This window comes from Fusarium odoratissimum (assembly GCF_000260195.1).
Source record: "Fusarium odoratissimum NRRL 54006 unplaced genomic scaffold supercont1.1, whole genome shotgun sequence".
NCBI classification, from domain to species: Eukaryota; Fungi; Ascomycota; class Sordariomycetes; order Hypocreales; family Nectriaceae; genus Fusarium; species Fusarium odoratissimum.
In genome coordinates, this window is record NW_022158687.1 from 2209532 (window position 1) to 2234054 (window position 24523).

Sequence of the window (24523 nt, forward strand, 5' to 3'; positions counted from 1 at the left end):
GGGTTCCCCCTCACGACTCCTCATTCTCATGACCAGCCGCCCGCTCGGCCCCTCTCTTCCGGTGAATCCACTGCTCATGCTACCTTCCTTTACCATTAGTGCTACCTAACCTTCAAATCAAAAGTTCACAACAATACTGGCCTGGGAATTTTACTTTATTACAGTAATCCCTTTACATGCATCTATACAAGTTGAAGGGTTAATCAAGGTATAATCTCACTGCAACCGCTGCGATTAACCACAACCGTATTTGACGGACGTCGCGACGTCGCTTCGATCTCGTCCATGTTGACGTGGGATAGCTTAAAATGGTTTCAAGACATGACACACGGCCTAAACATATGTAACGACAATTGGGAGACCATACACTGAATCTAACTTCACCCCTAAGGCAATTCCCAGTAACGGGAGAACTACCGTGAGGTTTATAGGCGATCTGACACCAAGCAATTGGATCCTTACTTGTTGAGATGATGGCAGAAAAACGGACATTTTGATCTTGAGTGATAGAAATATTGAGATAACTTAGGTAGGTTGAGGATATTCTAGGGCACGCTGGGATGAACTATGTATGCTCTTTGACGCAAACTCTTTGAGTATTCTGGTACCTCGACGGTTCCAAAATGCTTAATAGCCTCCATTATAAATGGCATATTTTCGTGCTACTTCTAGCCTGAACCTACCATAGCCTCAGTTCCAAGCCGCCTTCTGTTTCGAGGGCGATCTATAATATGAATCCTAACGCCATCCTGACCCTACCGTTGAATCCATTCCCTGTTAAACGCCCAATCTCATGAGTACATCTTTGTACATACGCTACTTGCGCTGCGCTCCAAAATTCGTTCGCTTCTTGCTCGTCGAAGTATCGTTTTCGCTGTCCTCGTGCTCGACCGTTTTCTTCTTCGACTTGCTTGCGTTCTTAGCCGCAGTCGAAGATGTCGGTGTCGGGTGATTCGAGGGTCCGTCTCTAAATGCGGCGGATAATGGTGTCGCGCCAGCTGGCGTCGAGCCTCCTGATCCGGGTGTGATACCCTCCTACGAAAAGCATGATTAGCATATCCTGTGTGATGTTGTAACTGATATTCATCCATACTAGATTGTTAGGTCGGTAGGAAATCGACGATCGTGAAAAGACTCTGTTCTGCTCCATCGGACCAGCCTTTCGTCGCTGTGCTGCCGCACCACTCATGCCCTTCATGTAGTTGTCGAAACCGGTGATGATGTTGCCGCTTGGTGTGCTGTCGAGGTATGCAGTCTCCTTCTGGGAGATGCTGTCTTCAACTTGTGTCTATAAAAATCTCAGCCGAATTCCAACACAGTTTACACTCAGTGGCAAATGCGCACCAAGCGTTTCTCTAGCATTCTGCGCTTCTCGACCAGATCCCGAACCCGGGCTTGCGCCTTCTTGTACTCGGACATCGTCACTTGTCCAGTACCAGCTACAGCTCCGTTTGATGGCTTTCTCTCAGCCATGCGCGTTGTTATCTCGGCAGGTCGGCGTTATTGTGGTTCAATACTCGATGAATGTCCTCGTCAAATGAGATGATGAATGGTCGCGTTTGATAACAAGAATACAAGTTAGGTTGCGATTGGATAATGCGGTGCGCTTAAAAGGAAGCGCGGGGAGCCGCGTTAGACGCTTATGTATCTCGGTTAAATCAAGGGTTAAACCACATAACAACAACAACGAAAATGATCAAGGTTGTAAATGAAGCAAAAAAATGAAATCCTGTGTATCGCAGGTGGCTGGAACTCTCCCGCCGGGAATTGAACCCGGGTCTCAAGCGTGACAAGCTTGCATACTGACCACTATACTACGGAAGATCGCCAGGTTGAACCTGGTGTAGTGAGTTCTGTGGTAGTGGAGCTCGATACTCAGATTATATCTCTGAGGCAGGGATTCGGTAGCCTTCCGCTCTCCTGTCTCCAGTATGGTTACAGATTGAACGCTTTCACTTGCTGATTATAGGTGCTCGAACTTGATAAAAGCTTCAATTTGATAGTTATGTGTGTTCTTGGTCCTCTCGATATCCTACAAAGAAAGCTTTTCTATAGGCTCCTGTTTTCCAACGCCGTAAAGTCAGTAATTGTAAACATGATTGTTATGCTCATGGCTCAAAAAGGGCTTGAAGAAATTGTTAGCTTAGGTTTCCCCAAAAGAAGACAACCTCGATCACTCTCATCCTCGTCCTGGTGGCGCAGGCGTTGCAAGGAGCAAGGTCAAATCTTAGCGAACAAAGCAAGTCAGTGATTGTGCCGGTTCAAGACACTATGGCCAACTGACCTCAGATACTTCATTCGGCCGGAACCTCTGCCTCGGGTTTGGTCGGCAGGGCACGAGATTCATCTTCAGAAACATCAGCTGAATTTTCTCGAATCCTTGATCGCGAAGAAGCTGAAGAACTATTTCGCCGTCTACTCTTAGGCGAATCTCTCTTCCTAGAGGGCTGCTGGCCACCACGTCCATGATTCGGTCGTCTTTTGGTCCTGCAGTCCGGTGACGCGCTGCTGGAACGGCTGCGGCTGCGGCTATAACTGCGACTTCGACTTCTACTACGGGAGTCTGATGTTCGTTCGGATCGCGATGAGGAGATGCTTCTAGCCGGTCGTCTTCGGCGAGTTACAGAACGACTCCTTGATGAAGAGTAACGTCTGCGCTTTGGTGCAGGAGAATTTCGCTCCGAAGACAGAGATCGAGATGGACGAGCTGGCCGATCTCTCTCAGTACGTTTGTTTGCCCGACCCCGATATGTATCTCCTCTGGGTGATCGCGACCTCTTGTGTGTGTCAGCTTGTCCCCCAGGAGAGACAGGTCTTCGTCGTTGATTCGATTGATCAGTGCTTCGGGAGGCGCTGCGACTTCTTGAGCTCGGCCTGGGCGAGGCAGATTCCGAACGTGATCGAGGGGGTGATTTTCGTCGGCCTTGGTCGGCGCGTCCACCACCACGCCTTCCTCGTGGAATGTAACTATCACGCCCATACGAGTCCCTGGCATCACGGAAGCGAGGGCCAGGCGATCTTGATCGGCGACCTCCCCTCCTGAAACCCCCTCTGCCCCGGTTTTCGAAATCACGGTCACCTCGGCGCCCTTGCCAGGTATCTCCACGAGCAGCAGCCCGGTCGCGGCGGTCGCGGTCTTTCAGATCGGCTACTTCACGGTCACGGCGATCCCAGTCGTCTCGTCTCTGCTTAGCAGTTTCTGCAGCGCGGTCTGCCTCAATCTGGATCAAAAGCCATCAGGGATCGAACTGTACAGGATTAGGGGTTGGCATACCTTCTCTTGGATAAGCTCCAGCTTCTTGGCCTCGAGGAGCTCCTTAGGGACGCCTTGGGGACTGCTTTGGGCACTCAGCAATAACTTCCACAGGTCTTTGCAGAACACAGCCGTGTCCTTGTCAAGAAAACCTGTTAGTTGTATTTGAAGCGACTTGATATCCGGCTATTGTACCTATCAGCATTCTGGACTAGTCGGGGTTCGGTAAACATACGTATCGCGGTCCTTCGATGAGATTGAAGACAAGTTCGATAACCACGTCATCTTCGCTTCCCAGGATATCGGAAATTTTGCTGGCGATCCATCTGAATGGAGGAGTTAGCACGTTGTAACACGAGGCTGGCAATCAGATCACGCACTTCTTCATGACTTGCAAATTAACCTTTTGCATGTCAACCTTCTGGCTAAACTCGGGAGGGAATCTGGTCGACTTCAAAAGTCGCGCATCTACCCCAGTGGCCATATTGGAGAAGTCGCAATAGCAGTTTGATATTGTAGTATGAAGAGACGCGTTGTTGAGAAAAAGTTGCTAGGGAAGAAAAGTGACGTCGCCAGCACAAGCTCGGAGCCTCATGCAGAATGCCGGGTAGTGTATGTGCACGGACCAGTATTTTACATGGAGCGCGGGCTTCCCTACGCACACCACCAAACAGGCCCCCTGCACTTCTTTTGTTGTAGGGAGGATGTACACTGAAGAGTCCTGAAAGCTCCGTCTAAGCGGCGTCACCCTTCGCAGCCTGGGACAAAGACGTCTTCACATTCAAACCTTTTGCCGACAACATAGGAAGCTCCCCGTTTCAAAAACTTTACTTGTCTGTGTCTCCATTCCAACAATGGAAAATCTACACGCGCCGACAGTGCCCTCTGGGGAAACCACTGCTCCTGTCACAAATGGCGATGCGGGGCATCTAAGCTTTGCAGAGTTGCAGCGAAAGAAGGACGATATTGAGGCCGAACTCAAGGCTTTAGGAGGGGTGCTTGACTCGGTATTTGCGAAATTTACGAAATAACATTTATCATGCTCTAACACAATTATAGCATGGGGTTGATATGAACACTTCTCTCCTAACAAACGATGGTTTTCCTCGAGCGGATATTGACGTTGCTCAAAGTACTTCACTATATCCAGATTCAAGATTCGACCACTAACAGCGTGACAGTCCGGACTACACGAGCTCGCATCATTCGACTGCGGAATGACTATACCGCTCTCATGACACGGGTTGAGAAATTCCTCCATGAGCATTTTGCGAGTCTTGATGAGAATGAATCTGCGCCAGTTGCAAGCTCGAGTCACTCACGAGGCATCTTGCCAGACTCAGTTTCTACACCGTTAGACCCTCCTTTTGCCAAAATCAACACCGTAGCTGCAGGAAGTCCAGCAGAATCCGCCGGCCTGAAACCTGGAGACGAAATTCGGAACTTTGGTTATGTGAATCGAGCCAACCACGACAACCTCAGAAAGGTGGCCGAGTGTGTCCAGGGTAACGAAGGGGTAAGTTTGTGCTCCGATATTGTACACGAAAGCCGCCAGTTGACAATACATTAGAACAACGTTTTCATCAAAGTGTCGAGGCCAGATGGTGTGGCCGAGCGGCAAGAGTTGCGACTGACCCTGACTCCACGAAAGGACTGGGGTGGGCGAGGATTGTTGGGCTGCCATATCTTGCCTCTATAAGTCGAGTAGTCGCGAAAGCCATGATAAACCAGAAAGCCTATGCCTAATCACTCCGGGCGAGGTAAATTATTGGTTTTACTAGATCGAGGCGATTTATCTAAAGACTTGTGTTTTGGCCTATATCCGGTTACTTGTGTGCTTTGCAACCAATGGCTCTCTAGCATAAGGCCTCAAACCTCGCCGCTATCCAAACACTTCTCTCATGATATATATGAGTAGAACAACCGCACCCTAATTTGCGAAGACAAAAGTGGATCATATAGGACTATGTCTCATGCTGATATAACGAAACATTTTTTGATACATTGTGATTGAACGAGCTCATACATGCGGTTCTCTGCGTAATCCAGTAAAATCCTTGGGTTTACTAATTGACTAGCAGCAGATGATAGAGACCTTAGGACTTTGACCCGGAATAAATAAAAGGACCTAGATAAGTAAAGTAGTGTACTATGGTGCAGTTTTGGTCAGTGAGTCAACCAGCTTATTTGTTTCTCCTGACACGAGGGTTATCAGCCTTCGAATGACCTAGGGGCTAGATTATCATTCGACTGGAGTACAGCCAAGTAAGGCAGGTAGGCAGGCATAATTTGAGGAAATGTGTAACTGGTCGAAGGCGGCCTCACATATGCTACTAGTATATGATCATTTAACAATATGTTAATCAAGGTACTTTGTATGAGGTATGTATTCGTTGGTGCCAGCAGATTAGCAATGGCCCTTGTATTTGTTGTCTAGAAAACAGTCAAGGTGTGCTGGACACTCTCATGGAATCCGTATATGGCCTCATGATAAGAGGTGGCCAACAGATATGGAAAGTTGTTTGTCAGATGACGACAAGGTTCATTGATGACAGCCTGAGTATTGATGAAGCAAGAAAGCTTGCAGGAAGAGTAAAAATGACCAATAAAAGCTCGTAATACCCAGCACGAATTGGTACCTAAAGATGACTAGAGAGCGCCTGGAAATGCTGACTAAATCATATTGATGCAAAAGAATATGGAGCAAGGTAGCCAGCTCACCCGATCCATGATATCGGGGTGCAAGCATGGATCAAGGCCTGACTTACAAGCATTTAGATCACCTCACAAAGAAAAATGACGAACAAGCAAGGCACCACTAGGCAGCCCAGCACGGATCGAGCCAGCGAACAGGAAGACGCAGAAGACCGAATCGATTGAGCGGTGCCCAATAACAACACAGAATTGCTCCAAGGCGGTGACGGTAATGGCTGGTGATGGAAGGCCATAAGGTGGATCACTCGCAGCAGGCTGGAGGCACTGAATGGGCGGGTATCACGTGCAGCCTATCCACTCCAAGGTAGGTAGGGGCGACTGAATTTTTCGCTTGAGGTCCTTCCCTGCCCAAAGTCCCCCGCCGCCTTCAAAACATCAGGTCGACCTTGAAAGTTTGTCAATCAATCTTGGGTATACCCACATTGTCAACAACGGTTTTTTCAGGTATTTAGGATCCCTTCCCTCAGCATCACTTCGTACCGACGTCCATCTCATTCCATACCCATTCGATCGATCGCCTTGCGCTGTTGCCGACCGCTCAACAGAAGCTAACTCACGCCTCTCAGCACCCCGCTTGTTTACATCCTCTGCATCTGTCGCTACAACACCACAGACACAACCATCAAGATGGCTGAGCAGCAGACTCCTACCTTCAAGCTCGTGCTTGTCGGTGACGGTGGTACCGGAAAGGTGTGTAGGATCCTATGACGCAACATTTCTTTCGCGATGTTATCAACGACCGTCGAGCTTTACTCCGTCAAGTCGATTCTTGAGAGATATGAAGCGATCCCCATCACGCATCAACATCGACTAACCATCATGTGCGATAGACCACCTTCGTCAAGCGTCACTTGACTGGTGAATTTGAGAAGAAGTACATGGCCACCCTCGGTGTCGAGGTTCACCCTCTTGGCTTCACCACCGTAAGTCTCGCGACCCCACGTTGACTTATGCGGGGCACTAATCCATCACAGAACTTCGGTCAGATTCAGTTCGATGTCTGGGATACCGCCGGTCAAGAGAAGTTTGGCGGTCTCCGTGATGGTTACTACATCAACGGCCAGTGTGGTATCATCATGTTCGATGTTACCTCCCGCATTACCTACAAGAACGTCCCCAACTGGCACCGTGAGTCCACCCCGCCCATGATATCATCAAACCCGCAATTAATAGTATTCCAGGTGATCTCGTCCGAGTTTGCGAGAACATCCCCATCGTTCTCTGCGGTAACAAGGTCGATGTGAAGGAGCGCAAGGTCAAGGCCAAGACCATCACTTTCCACCGCAAGAAGAACCTCCAGTACTACGACATCTCTGCCAAGTCCAACTACAACTTCGAGAAGCCTTTCCTCTGGCTCGCCCGCAAGCTTGTCGGAAACCCTCAGCTTGTAAGATAATATCTCACGATCTCTTGACAGTTGAATCTACATGCTAATCAGATATGATAGGAGTTCGTTGCTGCTCCCGCTCTGGCTCCCCCCACTGCCCAGGTCGACGAGAAGCTCCTGGAGGAGTACCGCAAGGAGATGGACGAGGCCGCCGCCATGCCTCTGCCTGGTGAGCTTTCCGACGACGATCTGTAAATGACTCGTGTGGTTACGGAATACTTTTGTTGAGGAGGATGCTGCCAAACATACAAGGAACGATGCATGGGCAGTATTTGAGGATGGCACATAGGCAGCCGAAACGACCATTTATGAGATACAGGGCGAAAGTCCTGGAGTTTACAGTAGCGTGATTATGGGGCGGCACAAAAGACAGGCCGTCATGCCTTTCTTTGGGGCTCAAGGGACGGTACCACTGCAAAGAGCAGTGTCTTATTTAGTTTAGCTAGACTTCCTCCACCAAAAACAACGAATAGGGCCAAGTTTGCGTGGCTTGGCTAAGACAATGACCAATGGCCCTTTGATGGAATCCACCGTGCTATTGTGCATAAAGTGATCATAAAAAGATACAAGGCACGCTCAAAGCAAAGGATCGGGTCCGAGCAACTCATAGTAAAGAAGGGCAGGTTTGAAGGTACTTAAATCGAAGTCTAGGTACGGTCAACGCCGACACCCATGTGACGATGAGGTTGGCATACCTACATACAGATATGTGTAACCCCAGTTGCCGGAATTGTTAACCTACAGCTCTTCGTTTGTATGGAGGCGCTACGGTACTCAGCCTTCCTCATCACATTAAGCTGGTAATGTGGTGACACGACTTATGGAAGCTCAATTATCACCCTTGATTTGACAATTCTGACTTTACCCATCTTCTGCATGCAGCCTGCCGGCTTCTTCTAAGGTGGCCTCAGAACCTTGCAGTAATCTTCAGCCGAAACGTGAGCAGAATTGTTCACTGCTCGATCAGCCCTTGAGCACAGCTATGAGAATTCCTTGTGCTCATAGAGAGTCCGAAAGAGGGCTGGACTTTCATTACCAAGCCATAAGGTTTTCTCAAACGCAAAAAGAGACATCATGCCAAAGACCATAGTTATTGTCCAACTTGAGAAGATCGCATCAACATTGTTGATCTCTTGTGGCGATATTTCTTCGAATATGCCAGTGAGCTGAGCTTAAACGTCGGTGTCTATGGATCACGACACAATGGATACCTACCTTTTTTGTAATGAATGAACAAGTTCGATGTATATCAAAGGCTCCATGTGGAGATGTGTTCAATGTTTAATTCGTTGTCGACATCAGCACATAGGCGTGAAATCCCTGGTAAGGTAACTTAGGTTAGTAAGAAGTAGATCTGATCGTACTGGCCAATAACGCCGACAGCAGCTCTCTGTGAACGCTGATTCGTAAGATTAGATTGATAACACAATAAACACCAGTAGAACTCTAACTCAAAAGATCATCAAAGTTACCTTCCTAGTCGACCGTTAATACCGTGACATAGTTCCCTGCGTTGTGGAATAAAACGTGATAGTAGAGGACCTTGATGAATGTGTGAATCAAGTCTTGCAGTGCTCAGGTGGTACTAACTTGAACCCTTGATGCAAAGGAGGAATTTGGATTCCAAGGCCAAGTTAAAATGCGCACGACATCCCAAAGCTTTTCGAAGCGCGTCTCAATACTGACATATATGCTCTGTTTGTGTTTTTTTTGTTGATGCAGTAGCCCGGATGTGAGACGCGTTTAGAGGACCCATCAAAACAATACAAAACATTGGAGCCGTGAATGGATCCATAACTACCTGGCCGTTATACGAGAGACTGAGGTGGGCGTCGAAGTGTTAAGTAATCGATATCACAAAAGTGGCGACTTTGGAGATCTCCAACCTCGATAATCGATGATGGAACGCAGATGATTTAGAGGTTTATATCAAAAGTAGCAATTACAAGGATCCAGCTGATGGAAGAATGAACTTGAGATTAAGCTTGGCAGTGTGTTTGTTTATTTAGGTTAAGTTCCCATTTAAAAAGGATGGATGGCGGGCATGACACCCCTGCGTGCTGGCGCATGCAGCCACTTAATGAAACAGGGGTGTCAATTGACCACGAGATGGTCCCCAGGATCGCTAATACCACTTGTTAATTGACTACGTGGGGCAGCATGGTAACTGAGAAACAAGGGAATGGAGAAAGATTGATGAGACTATGTGATTTTGTCTCTTTGCGTCGCCCACGAGACGACTAAAATGCAATCGGAAACATGTCCCTAACTGATATTCAAATGCATCCGCATGCATAATCTATGCATCGGGATGACTAGCTGCATATCGATCAGTAAAAGGTTGTTAGAAGAAAAACCAAGACCGAACTTTCTGGCGTGGCTTATGTGCTCTACCCTTCTCTTCAAAGTTCAAACGGGACAGGAAAAGAATAAGAGTTATAGGTACCTAGCATTTCACGCGTTGTGATTGCACTGTAGCGCGCGTCTTTTTATGTTGTTGCGGGGTGGTGCAAAAGGAAAGGGGAAACAGTGCTTCACATTCAGACTACCTACTTAACGTAAGGGGACGAGTCAAATTTTCTCGTATCTGGCCGATAAAACATTCATGTATCTGGAATAAGACATTTTATATGAAAAGCTTAAATAATCAAGACGCGGTGAGACACGCTCTTGATGTACCGCGTTTTTTGAAAACTGGGCTATCAAAAAAGACAAGGCGGGAAAGCTAATCTAAAAGAACATAATGTAGATCTAGAAAAGGTCGGTAGGGGAGGTTGGTTTTTTGTCACTGCTGGGTTCTTGTCACCCATGTATGGTGCAGGTGGCCGCCAGCTGTTAGCATCTCAGGAGCCACACGCGGATGGATACGTAAATTGACAGGGGTGCGCGTTTACTATACAAGGTTTACGCGGAGGCGCAAGCGCCAAAAGCCTCCAAGACAAATGGGGTTTCCTTACAGAGTACAGAGGGGACTCCACTCAAGGGCCTAGGTACGAAGGGACGACTCTCATCCTAGGCGGGCCGCCTCGTTTTAGAAGCACGCCTGCCAACATCAAGACAACCTCGTTTTTCTTCTTTCTCTTCTTCACTTGTCATCTTCATCATTATCTCAGAAAGCATTCAAACCATCAGGTTTGATTTCGCTCCCATCTTCCAAGCCTATCTCTAAATTGATATCTCCCGATTGTTGTTGTTTCTTCTCCAGAACACGACTCTGGCGTCTCTCTGACTGGGCAGTAATGCGTCTGAATCTTCAATAAGGCCATCTCCATTACCCTCCTCTCTACCGCAATCATGGCCGACCCTACCAAATCCCCTTCTTTCGCCGCCACGCCCGATAAACACGCTCCCCCGGCCCCGCGTTTTCATGACATCGCCGTCACGCCCCAGAGTCTCCCTCCTCTCGCCGATCCGTCAACCAATTCAGCCGTATCTGCAACTGATTCGGAGAAGCATCCCAAGGGAAAAAGGAAACGGACAACGTATGTTGATCTACCTGACATTTCAGTTCTGGCTGCAGCGATGTATTGGGAGGACTGAGCTAATTTTGAATTGATGGCGTTGTGCAGGGCGAAAGACAAAATGGTTCTGGAAGAGGCATACAGCAGTAACCCTAAACCCGATAAACAGGCGCGCCTGGACATTGTCCAGCGCGTATCGTTAAGCGAGAAGGAAGTTCAGGTATGGCATTGACAACATTGCATTTGCTATTAGATCTCGACATTGACATGGCGACCTACCACGCGTTTTCTCATGGGGTTTGAAATTACCAAACTAACATCATCCCCTCCAGATCTGGTTTCAAAATCGAAGACAGAATGACCGCAGGAAATCTCGCCCTTTGTCACCGGGAGAAGTTGCTGCTCTTCATCATGGAATTATGCATCCCTCAACTTTCGACCCAATTACACACACTACAACTCCAAGCAAACCCGAACGTCCATTTCCAGTGTCCGAACGTTCTATATCTCGATTTGGAGACCCCATCCCTGTGCCCCCTCGACATTTCGACCGGACACCCTCCATGCCACGATATCACTCAGACCTTGTGAATAGCACTCCAATCACCCTTGGCCATGACAGTTTTCGCTACTATTCTGACGCCACTCCTAACCGCATCGATCCTACTCTCCCACACGAAGCTCGAGATGTATCCCATTCTTTGTCAAGCTCTATATCTAGTAATGTTGGCTATCTGTCCAACCGGTGGAATGCTGGGGCCACTTCCTTCTCTACGCCAGCTGCTTTTACCCGCAGCGGTGACGATTCATTCAGGTATGCCGCATACGATTATACTCGGTGTGTCTTCACTAATCAAAGTAGATTTGATACATTTCCTCCGTCCTCATGCGCTTCTGATCGTGTCATTGCCACCCCTCTCTCCCAAAGCCAGCCCAAGGTTCACCTCTCTACATCCTTAGACGGAAAGGCAGAGTTAGTCTCCAACCAAGGCTCTCCTTCACGTGAATTACCCCCTCGACCGTCCTCCACAACGCCATACTTGCCTGAGGAGCGACAGCGTGGTCTGCAACGAGGCCTACAACGTAGTAGCAGCGCTGTTACTCTCCCTCCCCTGTCGGAACTCACTAGCAGTTTGCCTCCTAGTCTTGTGCGAGGTCGGTCTCGTGATGTGCATGCCTGGGAAAAATGTGCGGACGCTGAGAACCGTGATGAGCTGACGGCGCAGGCCGAGTACGAGTCGAACGGATCGGCGGCTGCAGCTATTAACATTCTTCGTTCCACGAGCGGGATTCTTCAACCAAGCAACGCCAAACGCAACGCTCCCATGACAAGGCCCCAACGACCTCATCAGGCAAAGAAGGCAAAGCTGGATCCTACTGGGTCAAGTATTTCACGACTCGACGCGGACTTGGACGAAAGGGAAAAGGCTGACAGGGAGCATGGCAAGGTGAAGGTTTCGATGTTGGTCTCTCCGACAGGTGGTGACTCGGATAAGGAGAACTTGAGCCCTGACGAGGAGACCAGTTCGCCGGATCCTTACCACCGTCGACCTCTGCCGCCTGCCCCCAAACATGTTGGCGATAACCCTCGACGAGTTGGCCGAGCCCTGCAGGAGCAAAAGAGCCCAAACCTGCTCGCAAACCGCGCAAACATGGCGCCCACACGACCACGTTCCATCGTCAAAGAAGGATTGGAGATTTTCCAGGACAGGATGAAACCAGTGCTGTCTTCTAGGGAACAAGACATGGCTCGAGGTTCAATCAGTCCTAGTAAAAAGCCCGATATGGACTGCGTGGCAGGTCTTCTTTCTCTTAGCCAAGGAGCTTGGAGGTGAAGAAAAGATAAGAAGAAAAACTATATCTGTAGATGTTGGGGAAAGGAATACCGGGAAACAGCGAAATGACTTTGATATAGCCTAGGTTGACTATTGTCGTTTCCTCTTCCGTGGCAGATAAGGAATCACTTTGCATGGCTCACACGAGTCTGGTTCTCGATGTTTACAGCTGTATAATGTTCGGTAAAGTCCTGATTCATGGCGGCACGGGATTTGGGATTTGGGATAGAGTTCGGCGCCTGGAATTTGTGCTTGTAAATATCTTCGTATTCACATACTGTTACTTGATGTGATGGAAAACGGAGCCAGTCACTTGGCTTCCTGGATGGAAGAAGAATTGACAATAAGAGACTGTCTCGCAAGACCATCAAAGAAAGACTCAGTTTACCACTTGAAATGGAATGTTCAATGATGGCCAACATAGAATGATACTGTGATATCACTTGGGCAAAAACCGAGGTAACAGAAGAATTGACGGCCGTCGCTCATAGTTGACTTAAGCACATAAGCATATTCAGAAGCCTATCGAAATTGAAGCAGCAACTTAAATTTACATGATATTCCGTAGGAATATATTCATGTATCAAATTATTATTACCCTCTCAAGACACTTTAGAAATCCCAAAAATTGCTTCTGTTACTTCCCGAGGCACCATAGGAGTCCGTATCAACGCCAATCCTACAATATCCCTCCTTTTGTTGCTTCAAAGTTGAGGAGGCACTAGATGGTGAGCGAGCTTTCGAGAGATTACGCTTATCACTTGACGGGCATCTTGCTGTTGAGTTATGTGGCCACATATCGTGTATTGTCTTGACGAGATCGTAATCTGCCTTACATCTAAATGTCTAAATATTTCCCGCTATAGTTCCAAAACCACACTTTGCCATTCCGCTTATATCAAAATGAAGAAAAAATTGATCTATCATCGTACCCAGATAATCTGAAATGACAGACAATAATTGTAACGCCGCCAACACCATGCCTAAAACCAGCTCTTATCCAAGGCCGCTGATGCCATGGACTTTCCTCACATACCCAGAAGGCTCATTTGCCGACGGATGGGGCTGGCGCTGACACTCCCATCTTCACTTGCGTAGCATGCACTGTCGGTGTCAATGTCCCAACCGATATCGTCGTCATCGTTGCAACTATCTCCGGTGTCGGCATCGAAAGGCTTCTGTGCGGAAGCTCTGACGTTCCAGCGGAGAGTACGGCTCACGCTGTCAAACCACTCTGTATCGGTGCGTGTCACAGTAGGGAAGGGGTACTGAGAGGCAGTGATTGTGACGTGGTCACCTTGTCGCAGCTCGAGTCGACCCTTGCCATCAAAAGCGCAATAGGCAGTGGCTCGAGAATTCCGAGGAACAACAACTCGGAGAGCCATGGTATCAGAAAGGACCATGGGTCGGAATGATAGGGTATGAGGGCAGATGGGTGTAAGAAGGATGGCAGGAATGTCAGGGTGAACAAGAGCGCCACCGGCAGATAGAGAATATGCTGTAGAGCCAGTTGGGGTGGAGAAGATGCAACCATCGGCTTGTACAACAGTGAGGAGTTCATCATCACCATAGAGCTCCAGGTTGGACACATAGGGGGAAGGACCACGATCGATGACGAGTTCGTTAAGAACTTCGAATTGCTCAGGTTCTTCGAGCTTGGGTGCGTCCAAAGCACCGGCTCCACGATTGCTGCGATGAACAGTACACGTGAAGCGCATGCGGAGGTTAATCTTCATGCCATCATCGCCCATGACTCTGTTGAGATGTTCTTTGTACTTCTCAAACTCAAATGTGGTCATGAAACCTAGACTTCCCAGACTGAATGAGAGCACAGGAGGTACAATGCGCTGGAAGAGCCATGAGGTGAAGAGGACGGTACCATCGCCACCAAGAGTCAAGACAAGATCGAACTTTTCAGGCTGACTCCAGCACAAATCGGGTGTCCAGTATTTGAGCATGTGCTGGAAGCGGGGGTTCTCGGCAAGGAGACCAGATGAATCAAAACGTCGTGAGTTGCGAAGCTTAGCATCGACGTAGACATTCACGCCGAGGTCGGAGCCATAACGTGGGGTTCGCAGAAGCCACCCGGCAAGCTCGCGAGTAAGGTAGACGAGCTGGTTGTCGCGTGCCTTGGTGACAATCATGATGTTGCGGACTGCGCGCTTGATGGGACGACGCTGAAGCTGCTTGGAAACCTCTCGAACACCAGTTGCAGTCGCGACAAGACGCGAATGTGACATGGAAACATCATTCTTGATTTCCTCGAGGACCTTGCCGATGTCGACAGCATCAGCAAATCGCTGATGGTAGAAACATGGTGACTGTAAAGTTGAGGCGAGAATGGTAGCGGCCATATCAGATGAAGTTGTGTCATTGCTAGAGGTGGAAGTGTAAGTCCGGGCGGTGTTGGGTGTGTTAACGGCGCCTGCGGTCAAGCGAGACTTGGCGAGGTCATTGAGGGCATCAGTTAGGCTTTGCGAAGGCGTGGCAGCGGTAGAGTTCTTAGACACACTCGTGAAGCCAGGTAGAGGGCCAGCCGAAGAGGCTGGTTGAGAGTCAGACTCTGAAGGTTCCGTCTGGCGAAGAGAAGGCATGTTTGTGTGTGGGAGTGCGAGTGACAAAGCGTCGGGTTTGTTGTGTCGGATCACCGAAGCCAAAGCCCTCGGGCCAGAATTAGACCGAAGGGCGTCTTTCTGAGTCGAAGAAGACGAAGCTGATTGATATACAGTTGACGAGGGTAATGGTGAAGTGGAAGATTGTAAAGAGGGCGAGCTTAACGAAGTTGTATCTTTTGGGGCAGATGACAAAGTAGAGGCTCCACAATCTTCCAGGAGAGTTTGAGGTTTTAAACGATCCGAGACTGACAACGACAAAGGGGATGGGGACAATGTTGAAAACACACCTGGCTGCTCAACTTCTAATTGTGTGGTCTGAACAGTGTCCGAGCTTAAACTTGTATCGGCGAGTGCGCTCCTCTTAAGGACAGGTGAATGGGAAGAGCGAGCAGGAGACAAGCAATACCCGTTGTCTCGGGGGCTGCCAAGAGCTGGGTGGAGAGCCGTGGGAGACAGTACGCCTGTCATACTGCCGTTGCTGGCGGAGGAGACTAGGTAGACTTGGAGGGGAGGGGGCAAAGGAATTGGTGGACGAGGCCCTGTAAGTGATCCGTAACGTGGAACAGATGGGGATGTTAGACCAGGACCCTAAATAGGATAAAATCCCAAAATTAGATGGGGGTCCAATGTGACGGAGCACGCGATCTCTCTCGTTGTCTTTGTTTTTTATCGTGTGCTTTCCCACAAAATACTTGATTGTTCACCCGACTTTTGTTCAAGCGGACTTGTTCACTGCTAAGTGATTTTTTCGATGAATCCTGGCGGCGATAAGCAGTAAGCTTGGCCGATGGGAATTCCGACACAGGTGAGCGGGCCGCGGAGACAAGCGGAGAAAAGCTTCGGAGTTGATAAGTGTGAATGCCAATGCAATGCCGTACTTGTAACCGTATCAGGTACAGTACCGACCACGTTCCGACGATCGAATCTCAATTCCAGTTTGCGCTGCACGCAAGGAGTGAACCCTCCAGGGGCTGGCCTGACGAGCAAGATGCAGATGACGTCGCAGTGCAAGTCTCTTGTTACCTCGCTTCCCTGTGATCCCCCTAATGGAATACAAGGATGTGCCTATAGAGCGGTTGATGTACTGAATCAATCAGTCACCGTTTTCCCTGAATATCAAGATATTAATAGACTCTCGTCCAATAATCTCGCCTCGATGCAGCGCAGTGCGGCAGGGTGTAGAATATCCAATTAGGAAAAACGGTAGCAGCCCACTCTTGGAAATCGAAGAATCGAGAAATCGAAAAGTGATATCCGTAACCCCCCGTGACAAGCTATCTTTCTGACCGTTGCCAAATCTCGCCGGGAACCCCAGTCTGTTGCGGGGATGAGACACCCACTCACGGAGATACGCCAGGGATGTCGATAGCTTCTCGAGACGCAAGAGCCGAGCCGAGCGGGAGGGACACGCCGCTATTGGTGGTGCTTGTGATGAGAATCTTTAGTCGCAGCAATACACGATGCACGTGGGTGATGCGAGCAGCTGGGATCAAGCACCAAGAGACTGGTTAGACTAGATCCTGAGGTTGTTGGTCGTGCTGTTGGTTGATCTTGTTGGTTCCAGTGTTCGGCTGCCGACTTTATATGTTGCTCAAATTCAACGTCACGGCGGCAGTTGAATCAAGGTTGAGGCTGGGAAAAGAACCTTCTTGCAATCCACAAAGTGCAACCGGAATTTCGGGAAGAAACAGCGAAGAGCCACACAAAGAAAAGAAGCAAGGCAAGGATTCCGGGAGCTCTTTTGGCTGCAGTGCAGATGTAACACAACACTACGCGGCCGCCAGTCCAAAGCTGCAAGCCACAAATATGTGATGTAAGTTTTCAACGACCAGCGAAGAAGATAGGTTGTCGAACAGATTCAGCCCTCAAAAAGAATATGAGAACCAACAGGTTAAACTACTTGGCGCCAATGGGGGATTGTGACAAAGAAGACAGAGACGCAGCAAGCGACCAAGAATATCGGCGATCAAGCGAAGGAATACAAAAGAGGCCGTAAGCGAGAGGCGAAGATGAAAATAAAGTGGGCGATTTTGCACGAGACTCACAGAGTCTTGTCGGCGAACGCGTGATTACAATCAATGTAAAGAAGAACAAAATATGAGTGCTCGAAAGAGAGTGTTGAGACCGGCTACCGAACCCAGGAATTTGCTGTGTGCTCTAGCTGGGCTTTAATACTCTGCCTTCATTTTCCTTGCGTGTGTTTTCGAATATCGCGAGCTATAAAACCTGCCTCTATCCCCTGTGTTTTAGCTCCAGGGTCCCAGCTTTGGGAAAGGAAAGGCTCCCGTCGTGGACAGTCCAGCCCCTTCCACTGGAGGATCGACCCTGGTAACCCCTTTCTCAGCCTAGAACTCCTTGTCACAAAATCTTTTCCTCGTCTAGCGCCTGTTGAGACGTCGATTGGAAACCATGTTGCAGTCTCTATACAGGGACCCAACGAGGTATGTGGTTATAGGCTAGGCGAATTAGCAAGTACTATGCTAGTGTCAACAAGGCAGGAGAAACAACAAATAGTATTCCTTGATCGATGTCAATAAGATATCAAAATCATATCATATAGTTGTTACTGTTCTATGGATCCTTAACCAATGGGTCTATAGCCGCGGCTCAACTCAACCACTTATACTTCTCTGTTATAACCGTGCGGGAAAGTGGAACTAACAGTTGTCAAGTGGGCACCGTCAAGGGGAGGCAAGAAAACTTAGGACCTCAACCCTAGATGACAAAAAGACTTAGGTAAACTCGGGTGAGACTTAACTGACCTTTAGACTAATTATTTTTGACACCTAAACTTAGGGCCTGAAGTTTTCTTGCTCCCTGAGGACCGTCTTGCTTCTCAACGGTTCAATGGTTCAGGGTCGTTGCAGATTTCCCCAGTCTGTTGATTCATGGTCTCAGTAGCGCCCAATGCTCCCTCTGTGGCTGCAGTGGCTTAATCGTTTTCGATCCAACGATAATGCACATTATGTATTTTAGAAGAGTTTGGCATAAATTATACAATGTTCGTCATCTTGATGTTCACGTCCTGGTCCTTTGAAACTTTCTTCTGTAGATCGTCGACCTCAGGCCCCGAGCTTACTCGTTGTAACCTTAGTTGTGATAAACCTTTAGCGACTGTGACACCAGGTATCAGTATTCGTGGCGCCAAGCTAGGTAACAGGTTGTTTACCAAACATGTCGGTGAAATCTCGAGGGCGATAACCAATGTAACATCGTTGGGCAAAGGCGTGGCAATTCGTCTCAGCTTCTCAACTTCAACTCAGCTCTTGTTGAGCACCCAGAGATCCAGGCATGCATTCGAAAACATTGCTAAACACCATGTTAGGTAATTGCAAGGAAATATCACACTTGACTGGACAGTTGTCATCTCAATGCAAACCCTAGGTAGTGTTTGTCAACCCCCTGTTAGAGAACGTAAAAGCGCATCACGTCTTAGAGTATCAAGTTACGATAACCAACCAGCTACCGTAAAATACGATCGTGAGAATGTGAACTCAAAAATGTTGCGAAATTCAATGGTATCTTTGATCCTTCGTAAACAGATTCGACCCCCAAATCGGCCTGAGACCGCCCATACAATTTCTGATGCCGTGGTGAAACACAGAACCAGGAACTTGTCCACTGAGGAGCCGCTATATCCAGAGCTTATCCGATAGCTGCCCGGATCAGAAAGTCCCGAGACTCTGCCAACTATGCTTGGCGGTTTTAACACTAGTACAATGGTCGTTTTGATCGTTGAGGGTTTGACCCTCTTTCTCAGGATTGAGGTTGGCCTCAAAATGCGGTAAGCCTTCGCCACGTGCTGACGCTGAGATTGATCAGGTTGGTAAGCCAGCCGAGGCTGGGCGCCTAGACGAGAGTTTGATTATCATCTTGGCGGGAGAAGCATGTTGGAAATACCGAGCGCGGGATATCATGCACATGGTTTGGTGTGTCATTTCCAGTAGAGATCCTCCGCCACCTTCGCTTCCATGACAGAGCGGATGAACTGTTTCATGCTTCTTGACTCCATGTCATCGCCGGACATGGTTGTATCGAAACCAGGCTGTTGATGCTCGCAGCATATACGTTGTCCAAGCTGAAGAACATTGGTCCATTCGGCGGGAGTGAAGGCGCCCTCGCTCTCCGACAAGAGCAACTCATCATGAGAAGTGAAACCGAGAACGTGAACCGACTTAGCATGATCAATATCGACAGCGCTTGGATCGACGATGATGTCCTTGCCCTCCTCTTCTGGAATAGCAAGAAGGGTCGCCGCGCCAATACTCTTCAGAGGGATGGCAGCGCTGAGGAGTCCCAGGATGGCAGAGTGAAGAAGTGCAGGAATGATAGGGAGATTCTGCAACGAGCATTAGCTTATCGATACCACCAAAGTTTGACATTGAAGCTTACCAACTGTGCCTGGACCAGTTTTGCGTTGACGTAGGCATTCTCAGGTGTCTCCGCAACCTGAAGAGTGATCTGGATCACACACCGAGGATAGTCTCTCACAGGGATGAGTTGCCTGATCGCTGCCTGCATGATTGACTCAAGCTGTCTCTCACGGGTGCCTGTTGCAACATGCATAAGGAATTGCTATTCTGTAACAAGGGATGTCGGGGATCTCACCTCCAACGCCAGCGGCAGGACGAACAATGACGTCCACTAGAGCCTCGAAGGCATTCTCATCTCGTCTTTGGGCTTCTACAGGGCCATTGACAGCGGCTATCACGGCATATCCCCCGTATGAGAACGTCGCAGAGCCGTCAGCTTTGGCGAGATGTGACAGCTCTGCTGCAGGTTCAGCTAAAGGAGCCATTGTCGTTGGTGTTGGGACGATTTAGTCGTGTAAGGCTGGAAATTTTCTTGGGTTTTTGGAGTTTAGCTCAGCGTAGCGCACGGGACAAGGGCAATGGAGCGGTAGGAGATACCAGGTTGGATTCTGAAAATGTGGTTGAGCGAGGTAACTCAGAGGAGGGAAAATGAATCAACGGAATCTAGCAAAAGAGTGAGTTCCCCAGAGTCTCCATGAGTTTGTTGGCTCAATATCGAAGTTACGGATTTCTTGATAGTGGGGCAGTTTAGAAGCTACCCGCAGAGGTGGCCGCCAATCATGGCTCCACAACTCATGATATGCAGCCTTCACGATACACTCAATGAACCTCCATTCTACATCTACATCTACCTATCAACAATAGATCAACTGTCACAATATGGACTCGCAAGCTTCTACCCATTCCGCAACATTACAAGGCGAAGCATCATCAATACCAAATCTTAAAGACCGGCTTCCGAAGCTCGAACCTCGAAAGCGACGCTCAGCTACCTCCAATCCTACTCCCATTCCCGAAACACCCGCCTTACCAACGCCACCCGATACGTCCGACTGGACTTTCAAGACACCGTCGCGAAGAATCTTGTCAAAAAAGGATCATGATATCTTCTTGTCTTCACCAACATATGAGCTCATTACGGCCTGGGTGTTTGGGCTAGCAGAGTCTGTGGTCGACACTCCCAACTCTGCAGTTCGAGACGCCGACCTGAGCAGCCCTCTCAAGGTCATACTACATATCCTCGATGAGACGGAACAGCTGGTAGCTAAATCACCTCCGAACGAACAAGGTGGATCAAGATTTGGTAACAAGGCGTTCCGCGGCCTTCTCGAGCTTGCGCAAAGCAACAGTGCAGCTTGGCATCGAGAGATCGGCGTACAAGACGAGGGAGCTATCGCCGAGCTCTCTACATACTTCTGCCAGTCTTTCGGTAACGGAAACCGAATTGACTATGGATCTGGTCACGAGTTGAACTTCATGATTTGGCTCCTTTGCCTTTACCAGCTGGGCTTGTTAAAGCAATCCGACTTCAAACCCCTCGTCCTCCGTGTATTCGTGCGCTACCTTGAGGTGATGCGTGCCATCCAGATGACTTATTACCTTGAGCCTGCGGGATCACATGGAGTTTGGGGACTTGATGATTACCAGTTTCTCCCTTTTCTTTTCGGTGCCACACAGCTTTTGCACCACCCATACATTACCCCAAGAGCTATCCATCAAGACCTTACCCTTGAGGAGTTTGGTCACGACTACATGTATCTTGGCCAGGTCAGCTTTGTAAACAGCACAAAGACCGTCAAGGGTCTGAGATGGCATAGTCCCATGCTAGACGATATCTCATCAGCGAGATCGTGGACAAAGATCGATGGTGGCATGCGTCGCATGTTCGTCGCTGAAGTCTTGGGCAAGCTACCTGTCATGCAGCATTTCCTCTTTGGATCTCTCGTGCCAGCAGCAGATGGCATGAGCGAAGACACAGGTACTGGGGAAGACGAGAATGCCGAACATGATCCACACGAGGGCCATGACCACACTGGAAAGGCTCACGATGGCACAGGTTGGGGTGATTGCTGTGGTATCAAGGTTCCGAGCAGTATCGCTGCTGCCCAAGAGATGAAAAAGAGGGGTGGTGATCAGGGATTGCGAAGAATCCCATTCGACTAATGTCGCCACCGCCAAATCAACGATCAATACAGATTCACTAGGTTGTAGACTTGTACCTCGCACCGTGGCCTCGTGACACTTTATACTGCTTATGCAAATAATGAATGGTGACTTGATAGCCATTTGGCTCATGCTCTGACTAGCCTCTCCAGCTCCGTGGTTCAGAGTTCGTCACACGGAGTATTACACGCAAAACGAATGGTTTGTAGTAAGACAACCATTAGAGAACCCGCGAGATCTAACCTCTGTTAAGTTCAAAATATTAGGCTTATCTAGATTACCTTACTAAGAGGTGTTGACTGTACTCCATCGTGCAAACGAAGTGGTCAAACTCTCTAGGCCAGGTCACCAGTGAAGTTATAACGAACTCAGTCACAATTTTTTCAGCGGGTGCAAGATACTCCAAAACAATCTGAAGGGCTCAGGAAGGCCATGGGTGAAACAATACATAAACTCAACGAGGTCCAGGCTCTGGCAAATCGTGCGGAAGCTCTCCATGGCATTATACCCACAGACCCACGGAGAAAGACAAACGTTGGCTAGGGATAAAAGACTCTTGACGTTAACGAATTTATTAGGATTGAGAACAAACTGCTTTGAGAGAGGAGACCTTCAAGTTCATAGACAAGTTCCTCAAGTCAAAGCTGAGCTTGAAGATAGACTACTTCCTGATTTCAACATTGTGAAGGGTGGAAAGCAACAGGGGCAACCATGCTGGTCAGACTTCAAATGCTATTAACAATACGTTGGAATCTATTGCTAATTATGCTTCCCCAGATGGTCAACTCAAGTCTGCCTGGGGCTATCATTAATCCTCTGGCCAACGCGGCTGGTACTTTAGCACACCATAACGAAAGCAACACTCGTCAGTCACTCTACAGAAGCTGTCGAGGTCGAGGAACAGAAATAACAAAGAGGCGTCAGAGAACCTACAGCTTCATAACCTAAGGCAGACTTATTAGTTTCTTTAGTCGTTGCTTTTTCGCTTCCTGATGCAAGGGTTTTGGGTCTTCTGGCTGCCTAAGGGGTGACCACTGGACGATTAGCATTGATTTTCACCATACTTGGCGAGAGCGGCAAAGTTGGCAAGCTAATGAAGGGGTGCGCGAACCTCAGAACTCTCCCTAAATAATCTCAAAGGGACAGAGATTCTGACATGAGATACGTGAAAATTATGGCTGATATGTTCCCGGCCCAGGACGATCGAGTTTGGAGGGAGAATATGAGATCCATAGTAGAAACGCGCCGCAATCGTTTAAACAACAGAAGACATGCTAAGGTATCATTCGGTGAATACTTGAGCGTTATCATTCTGTTATACCGTATCTTTCTTCCCGGAATAAGAATATCAGCACAGATATCTCCTGAGGAAGCCGACCTAACCCCTATCGTGACCAAGCCCAATAACAAACAGTCCATATTCGTAGATGTTCTATCACTCAAAACTCTTCTTGTAACCGGGAGACAAGAGAGAGGCATATGGAAGAAAGATAAACGATTGACGTTTCTCTCCCATAATATGACCGACACCCAACAGGTTCAATATCTTACGGTGGGACCTATGGTCAATCTAGTTAACCCACTCCAGCCATCTATTTGTTGCTACAAGTTGTATTGCGTCCTGAGATTCAATCAGAATATAGGGTGTACTTACTAAGGAGATAATTTATCTCCATAGAGTGACTTGATATAGGGCAATTGCCTATGGAAATAATAAGCTTTCTCATTCGGCTCGAGTTTATCTAAGACTTGTCTATGCATAAGTCGTAGTTGATTTCAAACGATGCGCGTATTAGATGGGCATAATTGACTGGAAACCCATTCTCAGAGGGTACTGGGATGAAAGCCATCTAGTTCTGGTGATGCAGTCTCAATTCCACCGAACTTAATCGTCGATTGAAGAAGATCTCAACAACGCCCATAGTAGTTCCGCAAATGCCCCTCTCACTTCTTTATATCTCATGCTCACTTAGCCTCAAGGTCAGTGGCCGGGTCTTCTTTCACCACTGCATCCTCCTTCACGCTAGACTTCTTACAGTGGCCATCGCCGGAATCTTCAGCTCCCTGATAGTCAGGTAGGAGGTCGCGTTCGTCTTTCTCAGATTCTTCTTGGTCATCCGTCTGCTGGAGGGTATCTGGGGCATCAACGGTATTCGCCTTAAGATTCTCCATGGCTCAAATAAGTGGTTGCAAGACTGCACGGCAGTGCACATCATTGACTGCTGCGGAGTCACTTGACTCTGTGTGCCGAGACGACAATGACCGATCTAGAAAGTTGACATAAACGTAACAGGCCACACTTAATATGTAAGTCATCATGAATCCAACATTTCGAATTAGGAGAATAAATCACGGCGAAGATAGCCCTGGAAGCTTACAAGCTGGGAACTCGTCGCTCCTACATTTCGCATCTCAGATCTTCGAGGTTTGTAATTGCCAGAGCGCTCAGAGAGTTCCCTCATTCAAGTGATAGTCGGTGCCTACTAAGTATGTTGCAAATACCTATTCAGCAAGACTCGAGCTGATCTACTATTGAACGCCTACTATCGCCAATCAGCTTCCGATATCTCCTCGCCCCCTTATGGGTTGCTCAAGCTCTCTGGATGAAGAAAGAGTACGTAAAGTAAGAACTGAATATATATATACATATATACACATACACATACATATGCAAGAGCCACTGTCAGTAATCAGGGTCGAAAGGAATGCTCTCCCCTTTGACCATGAAGAGATGAGAGGTTAAAAATGATCGCCTGAAGATTTTGTGATCTCTTGAGCAAA

The 24523-nt window shown here is 48.3% G+C and overlaps 9 protein-coding genes and 1 non-coding gene across 18 annotated transcripts; 4 read left to right on the forward strand and 6 right to left on the reverse strand.

The window, feature by feature from the left end:
- Positions 1-110: 110 nt before the first annotated feature.
- FOIG_00775 (chromatin modification-like protein EAF6) lies at positions 111-1820 on the reverse strand. Of its 2 annotated transcripts, XM_031197190.1 has the most exons (3): positions 1345-1820; positions 1094-1288; positions 111-1035 (listed from the first exon to the last, which is right to left on the reverse strand). In XM_031197190.1, exons 1-3 carry the CDS (start codon positions 1471-1473, stop codon positions 817-819), a joined length of 543 nt encoding a protein of 180 aa, XP_031072957.1. In that variant the 5' UTR covers positions 1474-1820; the 3' UTR covers positions 111-816. The 2 variants fall into 2 exon arrangements, with proteins under 2 accessions (XP_031072957.1, XP_031072958.1); XM_031197191.1 differs by having other exon boundaries at positions 487-1288; positions 1345-1599.
- FOIG_00776 lies at positions 1753-1824 on the reverse strand. Its single transcript has one exon. It is a non-coding gene; the product is annotated as a tRNA-Asp (tRNA).
- Positions 1825-1949: 125 nt separating this feature from the next.
- Positions 1950-3832, reverse strand: FOIG_00777 (uncharacterized protein). 2 transcript variants are annotated; one of them, XM_031197193.1, is made up of 5 exons: positions 3634-3832; positions 3489-3579; positions 3275-3439; positions 2285-3221; positions 1950-2226 (listed from the first exon to the last, which is right to left on the reverse strand). In XM_031197193.1, exons 1-4 carry the CDS (start codon positions 3735-3737, stop codon positions 2295-2297), a joined length of 1287 nt encoding a protein of 428 aa, XP_031072960.1. In that variant the 5' UTR covers positions 3738-3832; the 3' UTR covers positions 1950-2226; positions 2285-2294. The 2 variants fall into 2 exon arrangements, with proteins under 2 accessions (XP_031072960.1, XP_031072959.1); XM_031197192.1 differs by having other exon boundaries at positions 1950-3221.
- Positions 3833-3920: 88 nt separating this feature from the next.
- On the forward strand, positions 3921-5265 carry FOIG_00778 (26S proteasome non-ATPase regulatory subunit 9). Its single transcript, XM_031197194.1, has 4 exons — positions 3921-4260; positions 4313-4385; positions 4435-4769; positions 4824-5265. Exons 1-4 carry the CDS (start codon positions 4108-4110, stop codon positions 4950-4952), a joined length of 690 nt encoding a protein of 229 aa, XP_031072961.1. The 5' UTR covers positions 3921-4107; the 3' UTR covers positions 4953-5265.
- Positions 5266-5974: 709 nt separating this feature from the next.
- FOIG_00779 (GTP-binding nuclear protein GSP1/Ran) lies at positions 5975-7956 on the forward strand. Of its 2 annotated transcripts, XM_031197196.1 has the most exons (6): positions 5975-6412; positions 6535-6658; positions 6799-6891; positions 6943-7096; positions 7150-7355; positions 7416-7956. In XM_031197196.1, exons 2-6 carry the CDS (start codon positions 6596-6598, stop codon positions 7548-7550), a joined length of 651 nt encoding a protein of 216 aa, XP_031072963.1. In that variant the 5' UTR covers positions 5975-6412; positions 6535-6595; the 3' UTR covers positions 7551-7956. The 2 variants fall into 2 exon arrangements, with proteins under 2 accessions (XP_031072963.1, XP_031072962.1); XM_031197195.1 differs by having other exon boundaries at positions 5975-6658.
- A 2363-nt stretch (positions 7957-10319) lies between these two features.
- On the forward strand, positions 10320-13206 carry FOIG_00780 (uncharacterized protein). 6 transcript variants are annotated; one of them, XM_031197198.1, is made up of 5 exons: positions 10384-10837; positions 10925-11036; positions 11149-11630; positions 11679-12278; positions 12342-13070. In XM_031197198.1, exons 1-5 carry the CDS (start codon positions 10650-10652, stop codon positions 12649-12651), a joined length of 1692 nt encoding a protein of 563 aa, XP_031072965.1. In that variant the 5' UTR covers positions 10384-10649; the 3' UTR covers positions 12652-13070. The 6 variants fall into 6 exon arrangements, with proteins under 6 accessions (XP_031072964.1, XP_031072967.1, XP_031072969.1 ...); XM_031197197.1 differs by having other exon boundaries at positions 10320-10837; positions 11679-13206; XM_031197202.1 differs by having other exon boundaries at positions 10383-10837; positions 10925-11630.
- Positions 13207-13329: 123 nt separating this feature from the next.
- On the reverse strand, positions 13330-17770 carry FOIG_00781 (NAD+ kinase). Its single transcript, XM_031197203.1, has one exon. It carries the CDS (start codon positions 15732-15734, stop codon positions 13680-13682), a length of 2055 nt encoding a protein of 684 aa, XP_031072970.1. The 5' UTR covers positions 15735-17770; the 3' UTR covers positions 13330-13679.
- Positions 17771-18733: 963 nt separating this feature from the next.
- FOIG_00782 (uncharacterized protein) lies at positions 18734-20064 on the reverse strand (the record flags this gene model as incomplete). Its single annotated transcript, XM_031197204.1, has 3 exons — positions 18734-19605; positions 19659-19816; positions 19875-20064. 3 exons carry the CDS (start codon positions 20062-20064, stop codon positions 19201-19203), a joined length of 753 nt encoding a protein of 250 aa, XP_031072971.1. The 3' UTR covers positions 18734-19200.
- A 306-nt stretch (positions 20065-20370) lies between these two features.
- On the forward strand, positions 20371-22449 carry FOIG_00783 (serine/threonine-protein phosphatase 2A activator 2). Its single transcript, XM_031197205.1, has one exon. It carries the CDS (start codon positions 20459-20461, stop codon positions 21740-21742), a length of 1284 nt encoding a protein of 427 aa, XP_031072972.1. The 5' UTR covers positions 20371-20458; the 3' UTR covers positions 21743-22449.
- Positions 22450-23707: 1258 nt separating this feature from the next.
- Positions 23708-23914, reverse strand: FOIG_00784 (uncharacterized protein; the record flags this gene model as incomplete). Its single annotated transcript, XM_031197206.1, has 1 exon — positions 23708-23914. The coding sequence occupies one exon, from the start codon at positions 23912-23914 to the stop codon at positions 23708-23710; it is 207 nt and encodes a 68-aa protein (XP_031072973.1).
- Between the last annotated feature and the right edge of the window lie 609 nt (positions 23915-24523).

Bases quoted from the DNA above. Each gene is read 5' to 3' on its own strand.
- FOIG_00775 (XM_031197190.1), bottom strand. From the start codon at position 1,473: ATGGCTGAGAGAAAGCCATCAAACGGAGCTGTAGCTGGTACTGGACAA. The intron at 1,289-1,344 runs GTGCGCATTTGC...AGATTTTTATAG, and splicing joins GAATGCTAGAGAAACGCTTG to ACACAAGTTGAAGACAGCAT. The intron at 1,036-1,093 runs GTATGGATGAAT...TGCTTTTCGTAG, and splicing joins CCTACCGACCTAACAATCTA to GAGGGTATCACACCCGGATC.
- FOIG_00777 (XM_031197193.1), bottom strand. From the start codon at position 3,737: ATGGCCACTGGGGTAGATGCGCGACTTTTGAAGTCGACCAGATTCCCT. The intron at 3,580-3,633 runs GTGCGTGATCTG...TCCTCCATTCAG, and splicing joins AATTTGCAAGTCATGAAGAA to ATGGATCGCCAGCAAAATTT. The intron at 3,222-3,274 runs GTATGCCAACCC...CTTTTGATCCAG, and splicing joins TGGAGCTTATCCAAGAGAAG to ATTGAGGCAGACCGCGCTGC.
- FOIG_00778 (XM_031197194.1), top strand. From the start codon at position 4,108: ATGGAAAATCTACACGCGCCGACAGTGCCCTCTGGGGAAACCACTGCT. The intron at 4,386-4,434 runs GTACTTCACTAT...ACAGCGTGACAG, and splicing joins GGATATTGACGTTGCTCAAA to TCCGGACTACACGAGCTCGC. The intron at 4,770-4,823 runs GTAAGTTTGTGC...ACAATACATTAG, and splicing joins GTGTCCAGGGTAACGAAGGG to AACAACGTTTTCATCAAAGT.
- FOIG_00779 (XM_031197195.1), top strand. From the start codon at position 6,596: ATGGCTGAGCAGCAGACTCCTACCTTCAAGCTCGTGCTTGTCGGTGAC. The intron at 6,892-6,942 runs GTAAGTCTCGCG...AATCCATCACAG, and splicing joins ACCCTCTTGGCTTCACCACC to AACTTCGGTCAGATTCAGTT. The intron at 7,097-7,149 runs GTGAGTCCACCC...ATAGTATTCCAG, and splicing joins GAACGTCCCCAACTGGCACC to GTGATCTCGTCCGAGTTTGC.
- FOIG_00780 (XM_031197197.1), top strand. From the start codon at position 10,650: ATGGCCGACCCTACCAAATCCCCTTCTTTCGCCGCCACGCCCGATAAA. The intron at 10,838-10,924 runs GTATGTTGATCT...GGCGTTGTGCAG, and splicing joins GGAAAAAGGAAACGGACAAC to GGCGAAAGACAAAATGGTTC. The intron at 11,631-11,678 runs GTATGCCGCATA...TAATCAAAGTAG, and splicing joins AGCGGTGACGATTCATTCAG to ATTTGATACATTTCCTCCGT.
- FOIG_00781 (XM_031197203.1), bottom strand. From the start codon at position 15,734: ATGACAGGCGTACTGTCTCCCACGGCTCTCCACCCAGCTCTTGGCAGC.
- FOIG_00783 (XM_031197205.1), top strand. From the start codon at position 20,459: ATGGACTCGCAAGCTTCTACCCATTCCGCAACATTACAAGGCGAAGCA.